Genomic DNA, 25943 nt, shown 5'->3' with positions numbered 1-25943 from the left:
GACACAACCTAGCGACTGAACAACAGCAACACAGCAGCAACAACAATAATAATATATATGATAAAAGCATAAAGTGGTTTTATGTTTGTTTTTGCTGTAAGGATGTTTTAAGAGTTTATATGATCCTACTCTTATATGAATCAAAGATATCAACTATAGTACAAGTTCTGACAGAAATTTTTAAATTTTACATGTTATGTTATACTTATTTGTATTTATGATACTTGTTGAAATTTATTTGTAAGGCTGGTTACCTTAAATTGACTACTGAAAGTAAAATTTTCATTGCAATCATTAAATCGTGAAAAGCAAAATTTCTACTATAATCATTCAATTAAAGTCATAATTTAAAAAGTAGTTGGGAAAAAATTAGGAACATATGAATAGAAACCTATAGTATTTTTTTTAATATAAAAGAAACAAAGTGGATGCACTGTGCAACTACATAGCTTTATATTTCTTGACCCAGCCATTTATCCCAGCCAATTTCTCTCCTAAAATTCAGAATTTTATTATTACATGAACCATAATATTCACTCTCATAATAAATGCTATTCTTAAAGACAATTTAAGAGGTTTTCCTACATTTGAGATATAAGCTTATAGCTTATAAATGAGCTGATTCTGATACAATTTCTATTATTCACAGTTTATAAAAGTCAGAGAGTAGCTTCTATAAAATAGCATCACTAAGATAAATTCCTAATGAAAAAGTAAACACATGAAAAGTATAAGAGGTTTCCTATATTACATGTAAGAATGTCAACAAAATCTCACAATGAATAGCTGAACTGAAAGCTAAGTTTTATTTATTTAATTATGGAGGGGGATAGTACTTATGGGGGACAATAGCAATTTGGTCAAAATGCTTATTAAGAAGCTCTGATATAATTTTTCCATAAAAAAGACACATAAAAAGACAGAATAAACTCGAAATAAAGTTATATTGAAGTACAAAGCTTAGACACTCCAAGTGCTTATTCTTTATAATTAGGATTTCTTCCACATGTAGGTTGAGGCAACAAGTTGTAAAATGCTTGGCACCAAAACTTTCTCCAGACATTATAGAGTCATCCATAACTAATAAGATCAAAAAGGAAAAATACATGCAAAAATTAAAGTCTCATCTCTTAACTAAAGAATTGTAAAAGTATATTTAAATAGTATCTAACATAGTACTTTTTTTTTTTACCATATAGTCTTTTTTTCCCAAGTATAGCTGATTTACAATACTATGTTTCACGTGTATAGCAAAGTGATTTGAACAAACGTGTTTGTGTACACTTTTTTTCAATTGTTGTCCAACACAGGTTGTAACAAGATACTGATCACTTTTTCCAATTATTTTCCATTACAGGTTATTACAACATACTGAAAATAGTTCCCTGTGCTGTTTGCAGCAATAGAGACATGATGTAGAGAATGAACGAGCACACACAGCCAGGGAAAGAGTGGGACGAACTAAGAAAGCAGCGCTGACATAACACACCATCATGTGTAAAACAGACAGCTGCTGGGAAGCTACTATACAACACGGTACTTTCTGAACAGATATTCTCAAAATAAGTTAAACTGTTGTGATTTTAAAAAAGAATTTAACTTAGAAATACAAAAGCTAAATGAAATCACTTCATTAACACAATTCTGACAGAAAGAGGTAATAAATCAGTTTAGAAGAAGAGGAGTGTGGTGGAATGAAGGCAATTTAAACTAGCTAGTGTAAGGAATTTTCATTTCAAACGATGTAAGAATCTCCAGCATGTAATAACACATGCATCTTTCAGATTATGCGACCAAAAAAGGGAGGGGATCAACCTGAAAGTATCACCAAAAGCTCTATGTTTTCAAATCCGTTGGCATTTCAGACACAAAGAGCAATATATTATATGATTTTCTTTACATGAAATATCCTATACTGGAAAATCCACAGAGATAGAAAGTAGATTAGTAGTTGCTAGGGGCTAGAGAGAGGAGGGAACAGAGAATGACTGCCAATGGGTACACAGTTACACTTTTGACAAAAATGGTCTAAAGGTAGAGTGGTAATGATCACACAACTCTGTGAATTCACTAAAAAAAAAAATTACTGAACAGTACACTTTCCAAGTGTGAACTTTATGGTACGTGAATTATATTTCAATAAAACTATTATTAAAAGATTGAATTTAAATTAAAAAGTAATCTCACAGAATTCATAATGTCAATTTATACAACAAGTTATCATTCAAAGCTTTCCACCTGTTTCAATAATTTCTTTTTTACCTTGGCAAGGCGACTCATCTGATCCTCTGAGAGAGTACTGCTTGTTCTGCCAGGAGTTTTTGTGGGTTCTGATCCGTCTGCTTCCACGTTAGGCCAGACTTTCAAGTCATGCATCCCTTGGCGAAACATGCTAGGCAAAAAGAATATTCAGAAAAAAAAAAAAAAAAGAACATTCAGGACAGAATTAATTTAGTTCATTATGGGAAATTTTAGATTTCTAAATAGAGACAATTCCAGCAAGCCTCCAGTGGAATATAAAGCAATTAATCAAGCAACTGAATCCACATAGCACTGTTTTTCACATCCTTCTTTTTTCCTTGAAGCAGTTAGAACTATTACAGATATTCCAAAGGTCGAATGCAAAAAGAGAAGCATCAGGAACAGGCTACACACACTTCATCACTTCAGTGGAGATCTTAAGAAACAGAAACCAAATTTCTACCCAGAGGGAGAATGTCACATTTACATCGATTGAAACTAAAATTAAAATAATTATATAACTTTCTACTTTAACTGACAATTCAGCATAGTATTAATAGACAGTGGTGTTGAACAGCTGGGATTTGGATCCCTGCTGTGCCAACTATTACTTACAAGACTTTTGGTAAATTATTTAACATCTCTGTGTTAGCTTCCTCATCTATAAAATGAGACCATCAAGAGTAACTGTGTCTCACAGAGTTAGAAATGTTAAATAAACCACTACAAGTAAAAAGTACTTAGAATGGTGCCTATCATACAATAAGAACTTAATATAAGCTACTATTTTCCTTTTCGCTGGGTAGAGGCTTATTTTTCTCCTGTCTTCTTTTGCATAAGAGAGATGTCTAAAAGGGAATACAATACTGTATTCAATAAGAAAACATGCCTGTGTCTACAAATCAGAAATTTAACATATCGTCAGAATTCAGACTGAACTGGATGATCCTACTTTAAAGTGAAAGACTGTATCACCTCTGTCATGTTTTTGCTGCCTTCAAAAACTATCAAAGAGGAGTCAAGATGGCAGAAGAGGACACGGAATTCCTGTCTCCTTACCAGTACATCAAGAATATATCTATAAACGGAACAATTCTCACACAGAGCACCTGCTGAACATTAGAAGAAGACTTCTAACACCTAAAATGACAAGAAAAATTCCCTCGAGGTGGGGTAGGAAAAAAGAAAGGAAAAAAAGAAAGAATCAAAAAAGGAACCAGCAACCCTGGGGGGAATCTGAAGTTGAGGAGAGGTTCCTGCAATCAGAAAATCCCCTCATGTGGGGAAATCAGCGAGGACAGAAAGGGACCTTCCGAGGATCAAAGGAGAACACGGTGGACCATCTGCGGAAGGCAGGACCAAGTAAGAACTGTGCACACGGTCTGTACTGCAGCCTTGCCCAGCCTGAATCATGTGTCTCCTGTCGAGAGGAGGCTGGGTGCTGGAAAGCGGGGTTTGGAGCATGGACCCAGGAAGGGGACAGCTGCTGGTTGTGAAAGGAGCCCGAAGGGACAGGAGTACGGAGTCCGACAATTGGGAAAGTCTGCAGAAGAAGGCCAGGACACCACAGAAGCAAGGCACCACTGCTGAGTGGTAAGGAACAGGCGGGGCTGGCACTGCAATCCCCACCCCCACCCACCCGCTTCAGCCCCTACAAGCCCTGGGAGGTGCACTCATCTGAGCAGGCTCACCCTCCACACACACCTCAAGCCAAGGTCTCCTCTGCCAGGACAGGCTCCAGCACCCTGAGCGTCATCCATCCCAAAGCCTCCTTCAAAATCAGCCCTGGGTGCCACTGCCCAAGACAGGAGTTTGCCAATGCTGGTGGGAGCAGAGGAGTCTGAGTACAAAGGTGTGGGGCTAAGAGCACAAAGGTGAAGGAATTCCAGCTGAGCTACTTCAAACCCTAAAAGATGATGCTGTTAAAGTTCTGCACTCAACAGGCCAGCAAATTTGGTAAACTCAGCAGTGGCCACAGGACTAGAAAAGGTCAGTTCTCATTTCAATCCCAAAGAAAGGCAATGTCAAAGAATGTTCAACCTACCACACAATTGCACTCATTTCACATGCTAGCAAAGTAATGCTCAAAATTCTAGGTTTCAACAGTCTGTGAACAGAGAACTTCCAGATGTTCAAGGTGGATTTTGAAAAGGGAGAGGAACCAGAGATCAAATTACCAACCTCTGTTGAATCATGGCAAAAGCAAGAGAATTCCAGAAAAACATCTACTACTGCTTCATTGACTACTTAAAGCCTTTGACTATGTAGATTACAACAAATTGTAGAAAAGTCTCAAAGACATGGGCATACCAGACCACCTTACCTGTCTCCTCAGAAAACTGTATGCAAGTCAAGAAGCAATAGTTAGAACAGGACATGGAACAACAGATTGCTTCAAAATTGGGAAAGGAGTATTTCAAGGCTGTACTTGACAATATACGTTAAGTACAATACAATATATGTCAACCTGCTTATTTAACTTATATGCAGAGTTAGTACATCAAAATAAATGACAGGCTGGATGAAGCACAAGCTGGAATCAAGACTGCCTGGAGAAATATCAATAACCTCAGATATGCAGATGACACCACCCTTAAGGCAGAAAGTGAAGAGGCACTAAAGAGCCTCTTGATGAAGGTGAAAAAGCTGGCTCAAAATTCAACATTCAAAAAACTAAGATCATGGCATCCAATCCCATCACTTCATGGCAAATAGATGGGGAAACAATGGAAACAGTGAAAGAGTTTATTTTCTTGGGCTCCAAAATCACTGCAGACGGTAACTAAAGCCATGAAATTAAAAAATGCTTGCTCCTTGGAAGAAAAGCTATGACGAACCTAGACAGCCTATTAAAAAGCAGAGACCTTACTTTGCCGACAAGGGTCCATCTAGTCAAAGCCATGGTTTTTTCAGTAGTCATGTATGGATGTGAGAGTTGGATCATAAAGAAGGCTGTTGTTATTCAATCACTCAGTCATGTCCAACTGTTTGTGACCCATGGACTGCAGCACCGAAGAATTGATGTTTTTGAGCTGTGGTGTTGAAGGACACTCATTAGAGTTCCCTTGGACTGCACGGAGATCAAACCAGTCAATCCTAAAGGATCAGTTCTGAATATTCATTGGAAGGACTGATGCTAAAGCTGAAGCTCCAGTAGTTTGGACACCTGATGCAAAGAGCCAACTCACTGGAAAACACCCTGATGCTGGGCAAGACAGAAGGCAGGAGGAGAAGGGGACAACAGAAGACAAGATGGTCGGATGCCATCATCAACTCAAAGGACACAAGTTTGAGCAATCTCTGGGAGACTGTGAAGAACAGGGAAGCTTGGTATATTGCAGTCCACGGGGTCACAAAGAGTCAGACAGGACTGAACAAGAGAACAGATATGGAGAGAGGACTGCTGTTGACCCTGCAGATATAAGAAAGAGAACAGAAGTGTGAGGTCCCTAGTGGAAGTATGGTTTGCCTAGGAAATGAGACACCACTGTTGAGTGGCAGATGCCCCCACATGCCAGCCCCTACCTCCACAAACACCTGGAGGGACTCCCACCAGAGTAAGCATGCCACATTCTGTTGCTCAACTGCCTGCCGATCTCCACGCCCACAGGCAATTCACACACCTGCTGCCTCTCCATGCCCACAGGCAATTCACACACCTGCTGCCGTGGCTGCACTGCCCTCATGGGCCTGAGTAAGTCAGTCTCAGCCCCTTTGCTTTCGCTCCCTTTGCATGGGTGTGGAACAGATGCCTGAAGGGGGCTTACATGCAGAGCTGGGGCCAAAACCAAAGCTGAGCCTCAGGGGCTGTGCAACTAAGGAAGAGGAATGAAATCTTCTCCAGGCAGCTGCACAAGCCTCAGACTAAAGCCCTGCAATAGGTTCGGTAAACCCTGCCTCTGTGGAATATCTGAATAGACAACGAGTGTCCCACAACTGACACAAGTCTAGCTTTAGCAGGAGTGGACTTTGAGGGGAAGTACATGCAGAAGTTGGGCCAGGTCAGAGTCTGAGATGTAGCAAAAGCAGTTCTAAGATGGAAGTTTATAGAAATACATTCTCACCTCAAGAAATAAGTAAAATCTCAAGTAAACCACCTAAACTTACACTTAAAGCAACTAGAGAAAGAACAAACAAAACCCAAAGTAAGTATAAGGAAAGAAATCATAATGATCAGAGCAGAAATAAATAAAATAAAGGCAAAATAATAGAAAAGATCAATGAAACAAAAAGGTTTTTCTTTGAGAAGATAAACAAAATCAGTAAACCGTTAGCCAGACTCATCAAGAAAAAAGTGAGAGGACTCATATTTATAAAATTAGAAATGAAAAAAAGAGGTTACAACTGACACTGCAGAAATACCAAGGATCATAAGAGACTACTACAAACAACTATATTCCCCCAAAATGGATAAATTCTCAGAAAGATAAAACCTTCCAAGACTGAACCAGGAAGATACAGAAAATATGAACAGACCAAACACAAGTACTGATTGAAGCTGTGATTAAAAATGTTCCAAAGGCCAGGGCCAGATGGCTTCACAGGGGAATTCTATCAAACACTTAGAGAAGAGCTAACACACATCCTTCTCAAACTCTTCCAAAACATTGCAGAGGGAAGAAGACTCCCAAGCTCATTCTATGAGGCCACCATCACCTGAATACCAAAACCGAACAAAGGTTATCACAAAAAAAGAAAATTACAGGTCAGTATCACTGATGAACATACACACACAAATCCTCCACAAAATACTAGCAAATAGAGTTCAACAGCACATTAAAAGGATCAGCCACCAAGATCAAGTAGGATTTATTGCAGGGATGCAAGGATTCTTCAATATATGCAAAGTAACCAATGTGATCCACCATATTAACAAACTGAAGAATAAAAACCATGTAATCATTTCAATAGATGCAGAAAAAGCTTTTGACAAAATTCAACCACTTATGGTAAAAACTCTCCAGAAAGTGGGCACAGAAGGAAACTACCTCTATGTAATAAACCCCATATATGACAAAGCTACATCAAATATCATTCTCACTGGTAAAAAACTGAAAGCATTTCCTCTAAGAACAAGACAAGGGTGTCCACTCTCACCACTTTTATTTAATACAGATTTGGAAGTCCTAGACACTATAATCAGAGAAGTAAAAGAAATAAAAGGAATCCAAACTGGAAAAGAAGTAAAACTGTCACTGTTTGCAGAAGACATGATACTGTACATAGAAAATCCTAAAGATGCCATCATAAAATGACTAGAGCTCATCAATAAATTTGGTAAAGTTGTAGAATACAAAATTAACACACAGAAATCTCGGGCATTCCTGTGCTTAGAAAGAGAAATTAAGGAAACAATTCCATTTACCACTGCAACAAAAAGAATAAAATACCTAGGAATAAATCTACCTAGGAGGCAAAAGACTGTACGCAAAAAAAACTGTTAAGATACTGATAAAAGAAATCAAAGACAACAGAAACAGAAAGAGAGATATACTATGTTCCTGGATTACAAGATTCAATATTGTGAAAATGACTATACTACCCAAAGCAATTTACAGATTCAATGCAATTGCTATCAAATTACCAATGACATTTTTCACAGATGAGAACAAAAAACTTTAAAGCTTATTTGGAAACACAAAGACTCTAAAGAGCAAAACAATCTTCAGAAAGAAAACCAGAGCTGGAGGAACAGTAATCAAGATGTTTGGTACTGGCACAAAACAAGAGATCAATGGAATAGGACAGAAAACCCAGAGATAAACCAGCACACCTATGGTCACCTAAACTACGACAAGGGACGCAATACTATACAACAGACCAAAGACAGTCTCTGCAATAAGTGGTGCTGAGAAAACTGGACAGTGACATGTAAAAGAATGAAGTTAGAACACTACCTAACACCATACACAAAAATAAACTCAAGTGGATTAAAGATCTAAATATAAGGCCAGATACTATAAAACTCTTAGAGGAAAACATAGATAGAGTACCCTTTGACAGAAATCATAACAAGATTTTTTTGGACTCATCTCCTAGAGTACTGAAAATAAAAATAAACAAATGGGACACAATTAAACTTAAAAGCTTTTACACAGCAAAGGAAATAAAAAACAAGATGAAAAAACAACCCTCAGAATGGGACAAAATATGTGTAAATGAAGCAAGTGACAAAAGATTAATCTCCAGAATATACAAACAGGTCATGCAACTCAATACCAAAAAAAAAAAAGGAAGGAATACCTAAATAAGACATTTCTCCAAAGAAGACATACAGGTAGTCAACAAACACAAGAAAAGATGCTTAACATCACTAATTACTAGAGAAATGCAAATTAAAACTACTATGAGGTATCACGTCACATTAGTCAGAATGGCCATCATCAAAAACTGTACCCTGGACAGGGTGTGGAGAAAAGAGGACCCTCTTGCACTGTTGGTGGGAATGTGAACTGATACAGCCACTATGAAGAACAAGATGAAGTTTCCTTAAAAAACTAAAAACAGAACTACCATACGAGCCAGCAGTCCCACTACTGGGCATATACCCAGAGAAAACCATGATGAACCCCAATGTTCACTGTAGCGCTACTTACAACAGCCAGGACATGGAAGCAACCTAAATGCCCATCAACAGAAGAATGGACAAAGGAGATGTGGAACATATAGACAATGGAATATTAGTCATAAAAAGGAAGAGTTGTGTCATCTGCAGAGATGTGGATGGACCCAGAGACTGTCATACAGACTAAAGTAAGTCAAAGAAGAAAACAAATATCATATCTCAATGAAGAATCAAGAAAAATGGTAAAGGAGGTCTTCTTTGCAAAGCAGAAACAGAGATCCATACCTAGAGAACAAATGCATGGATACTAAGAGGGAACAGGGGTGGGGTGGGATGAATTGGGAGCGTGGCACTGACATATATTCACTACTATGTGTAAACTAGGTAACTAAGGAGAGCCTACTGCATAGAACAGGGAGCTTAACTGGTGCTCTGCGGGGACCTAAATGGGAAAGAGATACAAACAAGAGAGGATATGTGTATATGGATGGCTGATCCACTTTGCTTTACAGCAGAAACTGATACAGCAGTGTAAAGCAACTAGCAATAAAAATGATTAACTTTATTTACATAAGAAAGCAAGCTACCAAGAAGACCCAGAGTAGAGGTTGGACAGACTCATAAATGAGTTCTGGGAAACTTTTTAAAATGCACTGCACAGATAGTCTTCTGTTAGTGTGTTCTCTTTTAAGTGTTAACAAGGTCTTTCAAACATTATAAAGTCTATTCAAACAACATACCCTCAAAGCTGAAGGGGCAAGTTGTCAATTCCAATGGAAAGACTAAGACTAAAAGTGTGTGTAGGCAAGCAGGCAAATCCAAAAACTTCTACATTAAATAATTTTCTTAATTAGGTACACATTGGATATATTGATACATTCTTACTATCTTCAAAAACACTGTATTTAACTGTATATGTGATATGCGTGCACATGTGTGTGTATGTATGTGTGTGTGTGTGTGTGTGTGTTAGCTGCTTAGTCATGTCAGACTCTTTGCGACCCCATGGTCTGTCCATGGCACTTTCTAGGCAAGAATGCTGGAGTGGGTTGCCATTTTCTTCTCCAGGGGATCCTCCCAACCTAGGAATCAAACCAGGATCTCCTGAATTGCAGGCAGATTCTTTACTGTCTGAGCTACCAGGGAAACCCTATTTAACTGTAAAGTGAAAGTCACTCAGTCATGTCCATCTCTTTTTGACCCCACGGACTATACAGTCCATGGAATTCTCCAGGCCAAAATATTGGAGTGGGTTGATCTTCCCAACTCAGGAATCGAACCAGGGTCTCCTGAACTGCAGATGGATTCTTTACCTACTGAGCTTTCAAGGAGGCCCTATTTAACTGTAAAAGGTTTACATAAATTTTTAAACCATTATTATCTTTATATGACCAATGGAAAATTTCTTAGCAGATTTTCCTGAGATAATAAAGAGAATTTTCACTGAACATTATGTAATGTATGTAAGTAAGGATGCCATAAGCACTTAGACTGGGAACTGTAAAGGACTGCTACAAGCTCATGAGCAGTATAAGATCAAGGACCAAATGTTTTTAAAAGTTTCTAAGCCTGGCAATAAACAGGTAAATATCTAGCAGCCATATCTGCAAAAGCTTACTTTATAAGCCCAATACGAAATGTATGAAACAGTTGTTAAGAATCAAAACTCTCAATATTTATCTATCATGTTCAAGATTAAAGAAAAGTTACATTATTAAAAAAGTATTTTATAAAGTTTATTTTCTTTCCCTTTCAACTGAAAGAGATTCAACATCCAGCAGACCTTCTTAGTCTCCAAGAAACTGGGTACAGTGAGGTCATAACACCACTTTCAGTGAATATCCTTAAATGTACCTTCAGAAACAGCAGAAGGCTTCCCTTTCTTCTCTCCTCTCCCTTACCCCCCAACTGAATAGTTTGGCTAAACTTAACTAAATAAAAAATCAGTACATTTGGCAGGATGTTAGTTTACTAAATGATTTAGGTGCCTTGGGATGGACCTGGAAAAGAAATTTAAGGACAGAGGACATGGAGGGTAGGGGTGATGCCAAGTGATTCAAATGATCAAGTGAACATATTACTTTCTTTTAACACTAATGGCACCTTTGCAGATGGACAGAAGAGCCTGGCGGGCCCCAGTCTACAGGGTCACAAAAAGTCAGACACGACTGAAGTGACTCAGCAGACACAACAATTCCAGGTGACAAGTCAGAAGATGCTCAGTGGATTAAGTCCGCTTGGGAAATCAAGCCAAACCAGCAAGGTGTTTTCTAAGGGGCTTTGCTGGTGGCTCACACAGTAAAGAATCTGCCTGCAATGCGGGAGACCCAGGTATGATCCCTGGGTCGGGGAGATCCATGGAGTATATATACTCCAGTATTCTTGCCTGGAGAATTTCATGGACAGAGGAGCCTGGCAGGCTACAGCCCACGGTGTGCCAAAGACTTGGACACAAGTGAGTGACTAACACAACCGAGTGACTCTCTCACTCACACACACACACACACACACACACACACACACACACACACAGAGCAAGGCAGAAGAAAACAGTACAGCAGGATCACCCTCAGACATCAGCAGAGGCCCCAACAACAGCTGCTGCTGATGTTCCAGCTCCCAGGGCCAAGCCACTACAGAAGCGACTGCCTTGACTTCAGAATCCACATTTGGAAAAACCATCTACAAGAGAAGCCTATGGTCCTTTGCCAATTCAACCTAATGATCAATCCATTCTTTAGCTACTTAGAAATCTCACAAGCTATATTTTCAAAATGAGGATAACTAGTTATTCTAGCCATATCCTAACAGATCTGTCTTTCAATTAATTACACTATTTTCCAAGAAATACTGATTCACACTGACTCAGGTATACAAAACAGATATTAGCAAATAGTGAGTTCATACTAGGACTATTTAAGGAACAAGAGTGGGGTAGGTGCTAAGAAACATTTGAGCAAGTGAAGGTCTAAAGCACCATCTCCATAAGTCATGAGAACTGTGGTGGCACACGACATGATTTTTAAGGGTACGCGGAAAAAAACTGCACAGGCGTCCCCCTGAGGTCATCCAGAAGACTCATGCTACTTTCTCACATGAGTGTCAGCAACCCCACACAGAAAAGCAGCTGTGACCCAGCAGTACAAGCAGACGTCTGCACTCTCCTAAAGCACCTGAAACATCCTGAATATCATAATCTTCCACAATCCAAAAGTACACAGGAAGTCTAACATCCAGTGAGAGAATGCCTGGGCTTGTCTCCACTGCAACCCGATTCCCCTTCAAGGAAAGGCCCCAGGATACACAGAGAAAAAAGAGTTATTTTAGTTTCATAGAGCTTCTCAGATTTCCTTTTTCTGAGATGAAGCATCAGCCTAGAGGGAACAGTAGGTGATCTAATATGAGCTATTACAAACACACATACACACAATGATTACTACTGATTTCATGTACTACGTCAGTCTGAGTTTATTTGGCCGTAGGCAGGTTATTCCACAATACTTTTGTGAACATTTCTATTGTCTCACACCTACAGTCTAGTCAGACTGCCTCCTGAAACTGTATCCTAAGGTCAATGAAAATGCATAAGTGTTAAAACAGATGTTTTCATGAGGGAAACTCCCACTGATATTTCAAAAAGTAAACCACTTATGAAGAAGCCAGGAGGAAAAACCAAGAGGTCTATCTGGCTATTTCTTAAGAACATTTAACCAGTAAAACTACAGTAAGAGTGATAAATCTTTTTTTCTGTATGGCAAACAAATTTCACCCTTGTAGAGACAAAAAGAAACAAACACTTTGGGAAAGGAACAATACTGATTTTGTAATATGTCCATTCTACTATAACATGTCATTTTATCAAAAACTGTGTTTAAAACTGGAGGCCACAATGTATCACACTATGTCTAAAGTATTGTTTTTGCATGGATTTCAATAATAAATAATTCTTTAATAGGTATGCATGGATTTCAATAATAAATAATTCTTTAATAGGTACATTAAACTAAGACACCTACTCATTACTAAGGAATCAAGCTATTATAAATGGAATTACACCTAAATTTTATTCCTGAGTTGAAGTTTCTCTGACACCTTATTTCTGAATAGAAAAATTCAGTATTTATAAGATAGATTATCAATTTTTCCCTGTAATTCACATATATAATTCAGTTTCCCAACAAAATAACAGTGAGCTTTCCCTTTAAAACTGAGGAAATATTAAAATGTATCTGATAAAATATAGAGAATATTTAGAGAAATTCTGAAATGACTACTAAAGAAGATTATCCCTCTCCAATATGAAAACATTTCATAACTAAAAGTATTCAAAACTAACGAGAATAGTTCAGAAATAACAACAGCTAGTATTTACTTAGTACTTCTTAAGCATATTACATGTCTTTAGCAATTATCATCATAAACTATTCTTGAGGTAAATACTATTAATATGATTTCATTTTACAGAAAAGGAAACTGAGGCATAAAGAGATTAAATAACTTGCCCAAAGGTACACAAATAATAAGCAAAAGTTGTTGCTGTTGTTTCTTGCTAATTATTTCTTGCTAAGAATTATATATAGTGTTAAGGTGGTGGTGTTGTTTAGTTGTGAATTCACGTCCAGCTCTTTTGTGACTCCATGGAATGTAGCCCACCAGGCTCCTCTGTCCATGGGATTTCCCAGGCAAGAATACTGGAGTGGGTTGCCATTTCCTTCTCCAGGGGATGTTCTGACTCTGGGATTGAACCCAAGTCTCCTGCATTGGTAGCTATGGATTCTTTCCCGCTGAGCTGCCAGAGAAACCAATAAGGAGAAGATCCAGGTTTTAAACTCAGACAATCTAGTTCTACAACCTGCCTTCCTAACCACCATCGGCTTATACAAAGCTGCTACATTCAATATCATAATTTAAGAGTCCTGAATTGCAACTGAATAAGCAATAAACAAATATGTGACAATTCAAAAGAAAATGTCAAGCAGGAAAAACAATATTTGTAACATGTAACACACAAAGGGCTAATTTCGTTAATCTACAAAGACCTCAAGACCTCATACACATTAAAAAGAAAAATGACAACTCAAAAAAAGGCAAAGAATTTTAAGGAATGTGAGTTATACCTCAATTTTTAAAAACGGGCAAAGGATATGAAAAAGCAATTCACAGAAACAGAAACACAGAGTAAACGAAAATATCATAATATGATCATCTCTGCTCACATTTTATGATGTAAAAATGGGCAAAAATTAAGAAGTCTGATAATATCTAGATTATGATCTCTATTACTTCATACCAAAAGGGACTAGGACTTCTTTCAGACTCCAGGTCTGAGGCAGAAAATTGCCCAATGAGCCTGGAATAGTTTGACTCTAGTAAAGAAGCTACCAATAACTACTGGTGAAGACAGGATCAATTTGAAGGGGTTCCTAATGACCAAAAATAGGAATTTTTTTGAGAATTATAAAGAATACAAAGATCAATGGGTTGAAACACTTCAAAACTACTTAAAAGTCATGATAAAACTTAAGAACAAAACTAAAAAAAAAAATAATCATCACCTTTGCAAGTTAACAAGATACCAATTTATAGAAAAAATAGAACATCAACAATTTTCTTAAGATGAAGAGTTCTCTCTCTGTTCAGGAGAAAAGGGATAGAGAAATAACACCCTTCAGGACTATCATGTTTATGGTTTTGTTCTGATTTTTTTTCCCCCATAATAAACCTCTATTAATATTATCTGTAAATTTTTAAAACAAAAATTAACTTGTCTATTTTAATCATTACCATTAAGCAAATTAGTACATTAGTGCTTTTTAATCCCATTTATTGTTCTTTTTCTCATTATTATGACAAAGCAGAAAAACCCTATAACAAAGCAGTTACAGTATATGCCAAATTGTATTCTTTTCCCCACCCTAAAAATAAGGTTCCAGCTTGCAATGACTACTTCCTAACAAAAATCACGGCATTCCCATTAGGAGAAGAAAATGCTTACCCATATTTTCCAAACAGTGAAACTGTTGTCCCTCCCACAGGCACTGCTTTTCCTGGTCCATACACATCCCATATTGTCAGGGCCACTTGGGCATTCCTGGGCAGGTCAGGGTATTTCACAGGCAGTTTTAGCCACTCATTCCAGCTATGAAAACAAGGTAAACAAAAACATAAGTAAGGATAGAAAATCAACATAGACATATGTGTATAACTTTCTTCTAAATTAACAAACCATACAAAAAATTTGGTTCAGAGAAAATGTCCCAAAGATTAGTTAGTAGTACAAAAATTAACATGGCACTGACCTCAATTTTGCTCTAGGCAAGTTCCAACTTTAAATACAGAAAAATCTGTATTTTACTTCACTTCACTTTATTGGACTTTGCAGATACTGCATATTTTACAAGTTGAGGTTTATGGCAACCCTGCATCTAGCAAGTCATGGGCCCCATTTTTCCAATGACAGCATTTGCTCATTTTGTGTTTCTGTGTCATATTTTGGTAATTCTTGCAATATTTCTAACTTTTTCATTATTAATGTTTTTATGGTGATCTGTTGTGATATTTGATGTTACTACTATGACTCACTGAAGGCTCAGATCTCAGGAAGTTTTTAGCAATAAAGTCATTTTTAATTAAGGCACATATAATGTGTTTTTAGACACAATGTAATTGCATACCACAGAGACTACAGGATAGTATAAAGGTAAATTTTATATGTACTGAAAACCAAAAAAACTAGTTTATTACAATATTTGCTATATTGTGGTGATCTAAACTCAAACCTGCAGTATCTTCGAGGTATGCCTATAGAACACATGAAAAAAATTTTGAAAGACAAAATTCATGAAAAATAATGCTGATAAATCCTTTAATCAAGAAACTCGGACATCAAAAATTTACTATACAGCACTGAGTACTATAATCAATATCTCATAATAAACTATAATGGAATAGAATAAAAAATAATATAGATATATACATATGTATATGTATGACAGAATCACTTTGCTGAATATCAATCATACTTCAATTTTAAAAAAGCAGGAACAGACAATATGACTAAGACACAAGGCTATAATAACGGTTCCCTGGTGACTCAGTGGTAAAGAATCCACCTGCTAAGCAGGAGACATGGGAATGATCCCTAGATCAGGAAGATCTCCTGTAGAAGGAAACGGTAATCCACTCAAGTATTCTTGCCTAGGAATCCCACAGAGGAGTCTGCCAGCTATAGTCCATGGGGTTGCAAAGAGTTGGACATAACTTAGTGACAAAAACAACAACAATAAATAAAAACCTGGGAAAACACTTAAACCTGTTAGAACCAAACTTGTTTTCAACCAAACTATGATTTTTTTTTTAAAGCAAGTATCCTCTAGAACAGTTTTTTATTAAGAAAAGAAAGAAATTAGAATTATTCATGTTATACTCAAAACATGTTATATATGGTCCTATAATATATAGCAGTATCTCAGTAAAGCAGAAGAAACCAACAAAAATTCAAAGAGGTCAAAGGAGACCATCCAGTAACTTTGTAACATGAAGAAGTTACTAGACTGCTCTGGACAAACATATGACAATTTTTTAGGTTAGATTTTTCTTTCACTCAAGTTATTTATTAATATCAATAATGTTTAGCTATTGTTTTTTAATGTTTTCAAAGCATGTTTGTACATATGCTTTCAGTAAGGAATGTTTGTTCTTACTAAGAGTAATGACAGCATAGCTCTCTCATTTTTCTTTTTCATTCTCTACCCACCTCTGCAAATTTTCTTCTGCATTCAAACTTAATACTTGATTTATCTGATCATTTCTACTCCCTTAAACAACAGATGGCTTTTAAAATCCCCAAAGAAAACCATGCAAACACATAAAGCAATATCCAGCAGACACACAGAATTGCTTCTCCCGTTTACTCAAAATTATTCTGTTTGCTCAAAATTATTCTCAAAAGGCATATCAAGAGTTTAGGTCCGATACACCTGCATCAGTAAGAAACTAAACAGAATTTTTATAAATTTAAAGAACAAAACATTTACATCCATTATATTACAGGAAAATTAGAGATGGCTATTAATTTAAAGGAAACTCTGTTGCTGCTGCTGCTAAGTCACTTCAGTCGTGTCCGACTCTGTGCAACCCCATAGATGGCAGCCCACCAGGCTCCCCTGTCCCTGGGATTCTCCAGGCAAGAACATTGGAGTGGGCTGCCATTTCCTTCTCCAATGCATGAAAGTGAAAAGTGAAAGTGAAGTCACTCAGTCGTGTCCAACTCTTAGCAACCCCATGGACTGCAGCCTACAAGGCTCCTCCGTCCATGGGATTTTCCAGGCAAGAGTACTGGAGTGGGGTGCCAATGCCTTCTCCGAAAGGAAACTCTAAACATCCTTAAATCTTTTTCTTCTACAAAGTTCTTAAAAAAATAAAATACATGCTTTAAAAAGCCTTTCTTCACTACAGATAAGCTTAAAAAACTAAATGAATTTATTTACTATTCACATGAAAGGCCAGACTGAAAAGGTAAATTATAAGCAGTGTTACATTATGCCAATGAACAAACCACAGAGATTAGTTAACACAGGCTAAAGTTAAAAAGAAAAATCAGTGACACTATCCAAAAATGAGCTGTGAAAATACTCACCTCTATATCCTGTCCTTTGACCAGGAGATAATAGTTGGTTGCTCAGTCAAGTCTGACTCTTTGCAACCCCATGGGCTTATATACAGTCCATGGAATTCTCCAGCCAGAATACTGGAGTGGGTAGCCCTTCTCTTCTCCAGGGGATCTTCCCAACTCAGGGATTGAACCCAGGTCTCCCACATGGCAGGCAGATTTTTTACCAGCTGAGCCATCAGGGAAGCCCAGGAGATAATACCTAAGAGCAAGAAATCATTTGCCCCAAACTTTGAGCCATCCAACTCCAGGTCCTCACACCTTTTTAAATTAAAGCAAAAACACTTCAACCTGTTTTACATACTGGGCTTCTGCAGAAGATTTCTTTGGAAGAATGAATCTGCAGCTAAAAAATTGTTTGAAAACTGCTCAAGATATTCTAGAAATGATAGAATGATTTGGTGAGACATTAAGGAGCTGTGTATTCAAAATTTTATTCTCTCCTTTCCCAGGCATCATCCCTTCCTCATGCCCCAACTCTAGTTGTCATGGTTTAGTCGCTAAGTCAGGTCCGACTCTTGAGACTCCATGGATTGTAGCCTGCCAGGCTCCTCTGTCCAAGGTATTCTCCAGGCAAGAATACTGGACTGGGTTGCCATTTGCTTCTCCAGGGGATCTTCCTGGCCCAGGGATCAAACCCAGGTCTTAATGCACTGCAGGCAGATCCTTTATCATCTGAGCCACCAAGGGGAAGCCCCAACGCTAATTAGGCCTAAATTCATCTGGCAACTTGCAAACGTTCCAAGATTCAAAGCCCTATTCTGGATGATCTAATTTCCTACCATTAACCCCACTCCCATACACCTCTGTGCTAATTCTCTAGTCTGATTAATACACTCCAAAATCCTAACTTTCTAATTTTAAAATTGTAAGTCTATGTATAAAACCATTTCAAATCCTCCACATGATAAAACAGAATATAAATTTTAAAAAAAGTTTAAACCACTGAACTGTAAAATAATATTTATATATTTCATATATGTATATATATAACTTAAACATTTGCAGCATTTCACACCCAAAATTGATGATTTTACCCTAAGAGCAACTAAAGGAAGTACAGGTTCCCTCACCATGGGCTCTTTTATTATAGGACAAGATAGAATAGAATACTATAGAAGAGACTTGATCAATTTTGAACGCTGCTGCTGCTGCTGCTGCTGCTGCTAAGTTGCTTCAGTCATGTCCAACTCTGTGCGATCCCATAGACAGCAGCCCACCAGGCTCCACTGTCCCTGGGATGCTCCAGGCAAGAACCCTGGAGTGGGTTGCCATTTCCTTCTCCAATGCATGAAAGTGAAAAGTGAAAGTGAAGTCACTCAGTTGTGTCCAACTCTTTGCAACCCCATGGACTGCAGCCCACCAGGCTCCTCCATCCATGGGATCTTCCAGGCAAGAGTACTGGAGTGGGTTGCCATTGCCTTCTCCGCAATTTTGAATGAATTCTTCATTTTTTAAACTCATACAACTCACTATTAGAAACTCAGAAATCAGATTCAGACAACCTAGAATTTCACCCTACCTAAAAATACTTTCTCAACTAAGGAAATGCAAAAATTAAGACAGCAAGAGATTCTTTCATAATATAGTTTATTTTCCCCACAGAATACGCAATTCTTCTTTTAAGTAAGTGCTTACAGAAAATAATGGATGTATAAAGTTAGCCAAAAACTGCAGTTTCTGTATTGATGAATTGGTAAAAAAATTCAACTATTAAATACTAAACAGCAGGATGCACAAAATCTCCAAGTGTTTCCCCTAAGCCCAAAGTTTATGTATATTTAAAAGAAAACAAAAGCCTCATATATTTACCCAACATGAGGTATTTTCCCAATCTATTTTCTTCACAACTGTTTTAAACCTCTTAATAATAATAATTTTAAAAAGTCATTCTAGATATTTTAGAGTACTTTGTTAGCTTCACAATTTAAAAAACATAAATTAAAAATCTCAAACTTTGAGAGAGCAAATATGAAACTTTTTAAATCCTTGAAAATACATAATACATAAACAATGCAGAGAGGAGCTGGTAAACAGAAGGAAGAGGAGAAAGATGTTAACTTGCTTATAACTGGGAATTTGCTTTTGCTCTAATATCTTTTATTGCCAAGGCATGGAATAGAACCATCATACAATTTTCCTAAAAAAGCGGAATTCACCATAAATGTTGACTTTATAGACCTAAATTTCTGGTTCTAAGGCTTTTTGGGGTCAAAAGCCACCTCAAAAAGTCTAAAAAAAGCTTTGAGCTGTCCCTATAAAAACACATAAGACACAAAAAATTCTGCAAAGAATTTCAAGTTTTTGTAGGTTTCCTGATTCCAGTTTAAGAACCTCTGATAAAATTTAGGAGTTTTGGTGGATTGTTTTAGGTGTAATCATGGTACTGTAGCTATGTTAGAGACATACAGAAATATTTAAGATGATACAATATTGTAATTTGCTTCAAAATAACAGTGAAATAAAAACAGTGCCCTTGAGTTAGTAATTAACGAAGCTAGGAGACAGGGTGCTGGAAGTTCATGACATTATTCTCTACTTCTGCGGGTTTGAAATTGTCCAGAATAACAAGTACAAACACATTCACATACTTGCATATGTGTGTGTGTGTAGCCACAAAAAAGACTACTTAAAAAAAAAATCACAAATGCATTCACATACTTGCATGTGTGTGTGTGTGTGTACAGCCACAAAAAAGACTACTTAAACACACAAACACACACACACACCATTAAAACAGTTGGTTTCCATGCAGACAGATCATCAGCGCTTAGGTTTCTGACTCTCTAGAAAACTTTTTCCAGTCTGCCAGGCCACACTTGGTTAAAAAAAAGAAGTGGGGAGACGGCTGCACCCTCAACAGCACAGCATGAGAGTCCATGTGGCCATCCCCTGTCCTCCATGAAAACTACGCGTATAAATTCCTTCCTAGAGAGGCACACAACCTGCTTATCCTGTACCAAGCCTACCAAGGTACTGAATAACACTCACGGATCAAACATTAAAACTACACCATTCAATCTATCAAAAAAGAAGTGTCAAGAGATTTTATTAAGGACCTACAAGAAAAACAGGAACTTCATGTTCACTCTCTTTACCTTGAATACCAGCAATGGCCTGCTACTATACCATGATTAATAAACCAAGAACTTTTAAAAATAAAGTTATTTAAGATAAACATCTGATCCAGATGACAATACATCTCTTTCTCTCTAAAGATCTGAATTCCAAATATCAGCTGAAACATCTGACTATCCAGAAGTATTTCTGTGTTCAAGGGCATAGAATGGGAACAAATGTAGAAATGTGTTTTTGATTTGAGTCATTTTGTGAATCAGTCAAATTCTTATTCACATAAAAATATGTCAATATACTCAATACAAACATAAATTTACTTCCACCTCAATTAGTTATAATACTGTTATGTATAATAACATCTGAGTAGGTTCCCACTTGATCTATGGTTATAGGTACTAAATAATTTTAATTCCTCTGTTATCCCTTCCAAATAATACTTTCAATATCTATATAAAAAAATCAGAGAATAGTTAGGAACCCACCATATGCAAGAAAACAACTTACTTCCATCTTGTACTAAACGCCTTGTAGGAGGTTCTTACTGGCAAGGCCAAAGGCTTCCCTTCTGCAAAAACTTGGCAAGTAACATAGAGGTCTGAACATGTTTCTTGGTACAGTCCTGAAAACTTCAACATTGGGTCTTCTAGAACAGCTTTGTAACTCTTTTGTTCTCTCTTCCCTTCCAAACTTCCTCTGAAAGCATAAAAGTAATAACATTTAGACACATTTTTTAAAAACAAACCTAACAAATACTAAGAAGACTTTATGGTTATGTCTTAGTAAACCTATGCTACCTCAACATTTTCCTATAGATGAAACAAAAGTCCAGAGATCTCTTAAAATCCTAACATACCAAAGATCATTCCTATTTTCATCAACATACTTCTCTATTTTAGGCTTCATAATTTTAAACCCTGTCATCAACTGTTGGATCTATCTTTGAGATGTCACCAGCTCTCCAAGCATTAAATTTTATTAATTTCAAGTTGACCACTTACTCCTATATTCTTCCAACATTTACTGTACTAGGCATAGTGGCCCAGAAATGAAAGACAAGATAAACAACACAGGGTTACAAGAAAATATTAAGTCCTTGCTCTGGGGAGAAAACTTACTGTTAACTACATACTTTTTTATACTTTCAATTTATTTTTTTTACTATGTACATGTATTATCTAGTTTTTTTTAAATTAAGAAATAACAGTGCTTTAAGTCATAAAAAATATGCATAAGATTATAAAAGAGATAGGAACATTGCTTGGAAATCAAGATTACATCATATAGTGTGCCAAGAATTTTATAGACTTTTTTTTACTTTCCACCATCTTACCATTTTATAAATCATGAAACAGACTCAGAAATCAAATTTATTATTGAGGGCCACAAAGTAAGTAACAAAGCAGACAATAAAAACCAGGACAGAGGATGCCAAAGCCAGTATTTTTCCCATTACAGAAAAATAACATCAAAAAGTATCAGGAACACCTTGGAGGCAGGGGTTCATCACCCAGATAGATGCCTGAAATGAGCCTGAACAATACAAAGGAGATGAAGAGCTACAGGCAGGATGTCATCCCAGAATTAAAGTACAGCATATAAAGGCAAAAAGGTAAGATTGTGTGTCTGGGAAACTACAAGTTGATACAGGAAAGAATAAAGCTCATGCGGAGAAGAAGCTAGAGATGAGAATCAAGTGTAGGCAGACAATGAAGCTAAAAAGTAGCCACCACATTCAGTGCAGTGCCTGTAACGAAATGAACATTCAAAAACCTGTTAATTGAACAATCTGAAGTGAGAGTACTATAATCACATTTGTGTTTATGATACTTTGGCAGGAGTGTAAGAATCTAATGGAGAGATGGGATTGAAAGCAAGGTCAATTGGAAGACTATCAAAATGAAAAGGAAAAGGATAGATTAAGGCTAGAGCAGTGGGCTTTCCAGGGGGCATGGATCAAAGATACTAAGCAGGTAGATTCAAGGCAACTTGTGAATGACAAAACAGGGATCTGTATGACTCCTTAAGATTAATTTTCTGTCTTAACCAATTCAGTGGATAATGCTAACTGTCACCAAAATAGAGTGAGAGAAGATTAACATTAAAAGGGCAGGCTAAAGATGTGCTCCCTTTTGGACAAGTTACTTCTAAAGTGCTTTGGAACACCCCAAATGACCATGTCCTGTGGGCAGTTCGATATTCAACTATGGCACTGAGAAACAGGACATCAAAGTGCAAATTATTAAAATGATAGAGATGAAAAGACCTGGGGAAAACATAATTTTAAAATTTACTATTCTTTGATTTTATGATCCTAAATTGATACTTCCTGCCCTCCCCAAAATCAGTCACAGAAAATAAAAGGTGGTTAGGACTAAATTTTGCCAAACTTCTGATTTATGCTTTATTTCTCCTCAAAATACTCAATGCATCTATTAATAAGGGACCAGTTTTCTTTAAATTTTTTCATTTTTCCTTTTAATGTCCAAAAGTTTCAAACAAATAAAAAAAGCATTCATATACCAAAGAAACACTGAGAGGAATGGGACTGAAGGAAAGTCCTTTACCAGATGATGGCAACACAGGTCCTATAGAAGCATCGGCTGTTGTATCTGTAGAAACTACTTCAAATGGGTGTGTCAAGTATTATAAAGATGCAGTTTGGTTGTTGATATGTTATTCTTACTGCCACCACAAAATCAAAAGTAAAAGACTTATCAGTGTCTGAAGTAAGTAACTTTCAGAAACATTCAAGGGAGCATCTCACGACTGAGAAAATATAAGTGTGCAGCCTTTTGCCCGAGGTACATTTGTTGAATACTGACTAAAATATGGTGAAAGATGTTAGACTAATAACTTGTGAAAAATTATGATCGTTTTCACATGTGAAAATGTATCTTAAGAGACTGCTAATGGCCATAATTTCCAACTTGGTCCGAGCTGTTCCCCATCTCGGTTCCACTAGTGTCTCAAGACGTCATGTCCTGGACTTCAACTGTGATGCCTCAAGACTTTCCTGCAAAGACCTCTTCTCATATATTCTGATCCCTTTACAACCGGAACCCTCTTCACCTTTGACTGACTTCCAGCTTCAGTAGCTGAACAATAATAACTGACTGTTCCTAAGAGTCAATCTTAGCCTCTCTCACCTCTCATGTTTTTAGTACTATATCCAATTAGCTACTTTATCTGCCTCTCCGTAATTTCTTCAGTCTCCAGTTCACCTACCAGTCCCGTTTTAAAGTAATATCTTCCAGTTATAACGGCAGGACGACGATTTAACCAAGACTTGATTTCTCCGTAATATGAGACAGTAATAATCCCACAAAAGGTTGCTGTGAATAGCAAAACGCTTTCTGGAAAACAAACCCTGCGGAATTGACGGACTTACTCCGACCGCTTTCTCTCTCAGGAGATCGCGCCCTCGGCCGTAAGCACGGCCCCTCTCCGCCACCTCCGCTGCACCGGCTGCAACCCTCCGGCCGCGGCCGGGCCGACCCTCAAGCTAATAACCATCTTCTCTCCCCAACCCGCAGGGCCCTGCCGCCCCGCCCCAGCCTCGGCAATCCCTGTCCCCGTCCCTAGACTCTCTCACATTTTAAGCTGCACGTTGATGTCCAGGTCACAGCTGTAGACATAGTGAAACTTCTCCGCTTCTCCCATGGGAACCCCCGGGTAACAGGTACACCTAAGGCCGAGAGTAGGGCGCTAGGAGAAGGCTGGGGCTGAACTCGCAGACCAGCACCACACAGGCGCTTCCGGTTCCGCCTCTCGGCCCCGGCGCCGCCAATCCCTGCCGGAGCGCGATCGCTTGCGGCGGAACTCCCCGCCCCGCCCAAGCGTCCTCCTGCGCATGTGCAAAGGGACCCGCCATCTTGCTTGAGTGCAAACAGGATTCCGGAAACGAAGTGTACTTGGTTACATTCCAGACTTCCTGTATTGTTTCGTATTTCCGAGGTTTTGTTTTCGATTTTTTGTTTTAAGAAAGTGAGAAACTGTCTTTTGATTCTGATCTGTTCTGAAGTCAGACCAAAAGGAAATTCAATTCAAAAAGAAGTGTAACAACTTTCACTGCCTGAAGGTTAATCAAGGAATAAACAAAAAGGTTAGAGATTTCCCAAGTGTAAATTTCAGTTGCAGTTCGAAAACCTGTAGTTTAATCACGTATTTGCTCTCTCAAGCAAAGATTTCCTCTTTCTGTTCTAAAGAGTGGAGAAAGGACTAAGCAAAGAGCAAGGAAATCTGGCTTTCAGTTTGGGTCATACAAATAATGCACGCTACTTTGATTAGAATGCTTGTGTGCTTGTTTACCGCTGGATGTTCTCAGACCCATGTACGCTTGAAGACCTAACCCTTGTTGGGACCTAGAAACATCCAGTAACAACTCTAGGACTCAGAATTATGACCTCTAAACTCCTACAATATTTATTTTTAGTATATAAAACTGTAATTTTTAGTATGTAAAACTGTAATGGAATTGTAATCACTTCCAACTAGAACCAAAGCTCTTGGGAAGAGCAATGTGTCCCTTGGTGCCTAAGGACTTCTCTGTTGGGTCAGATGGTAAAGAATCCGCCTGCAATGCAGGAGACCCAGTTGGATCCCTGTGTTGAGAAAATCCCCTGGAGAAGGAAATGGCAACCCACTCGAGTATTCTTGCCTGGGAAGTTCCATGGACAGAGGAGCCTGGTGGGCTACAGTCCATGGGGTCTCGAAGAGTCAGAAATGACTGAGTAAGCACTTGATGCTTGATATATTGTTGAGTGTAATAATTGCTATTCATTATTTTTAGTGATGAGCTTCCCTGGTGGCTCAGATGGTAAAGTGTCTGCCTGCAATGTGGGAGACTGGGGTTCCATCCCTGGGTTGGGAAGATCTCCTTGAAGAAGGAAATGGCAACCCACTCCAGTATTCTTGCCTGGAGAATCCCAGGGACGGAGGAGCCTGGTAGGCTACAGTCCATGGGGTCGCAAAGAGTCAGACACGACTGAGCGACTTCACTTCTTCATTGTTAGAGATATTGAATAGAAATATCTATGTGTTTCTTTTTAGGTGTTATAAGAGAGACAATGCTAGAGTGTGTGTAAGTTATTATAATTTAGAGGAGAAGAAAAAGTTTTCAAGGAAAGATTGAAAGGACTGTAGCCGTTTAACTTAGAAAGTAAAAAAAAAAAAAAAATGACTCATGTACAATGTTTTGTCCAAAGTAAGTTTTTAAAAACGTTTGTGGAAGTGACAGTAGGAAAAAACATGAATTAGTCTCTTATAAGGTACAGTTCTAACAAAAAGCAGACTTGACCTGTTCCTAAGTAATAATGTAACTACTACCAATGGCTGGAACTTACAGGAAATGTAATTTTAGGAAGTAATGAAACTTGAAATTTCTAATCA

The 25943-nt window shown here is 37.8% G+C and overlaps 1 protein-coding gene across 2 annotated transcripts in view; it reads right to left on the bottom strand.

The window, feature by feature from the left end:
* PIK3C3 (phosphatidylinositol 3-kinase catalytic subunit type 3) overlaps positions 1–24322 on the bottom strand; it is a 159929-nt gene extending 135607 nt beyond the window's left edge. For both annotated transcript variants that reach the window (XR_011482771.1, XM_070452922.1), the window contains exons 1-4: positions 24148–24322; positions 21060–21248; positions 14802–14945; positions 2263–2392 (exon numbers count right to left, since the gene is read on the bottom strand). Coding sequence is in view for 1 of the 2 variants with exons in the window: in XM_070452922.1 (XP_070309023.1) it covers positions 2263–2392; positions 14802–14945; positions 21060–21248; positions 24148–24215 (531 nt within the window). In the remaining variant the exon portion in view is untranslated. The remainder of the gene's footprint in view (positions 1–2262; positions 2393–14801; positions 14946–21059; positions 21249–24147) is intronic.
* Between the last annotated feature and the right edge of the window lie 1621 nt (positions 24323–25943).

This window comes from Odocoileus virginianus, chromosome 22, assembly GCF_023699985.2.
Source record: "Odocoileus virginianus isolate 20LAN1187 ecotype Illinois chromosome 22, Ovbor_1.2, whole genome shotgun sequence".
NCBI lineage: Eukaryota > Metazoa > Chordata > Mammalia > Artiodactyla > Cervidae > Odocoileus > Odocoileus virginianus.
This window is presented reverse-complemented; position numbering and strand designations above follow the sequence as displayed.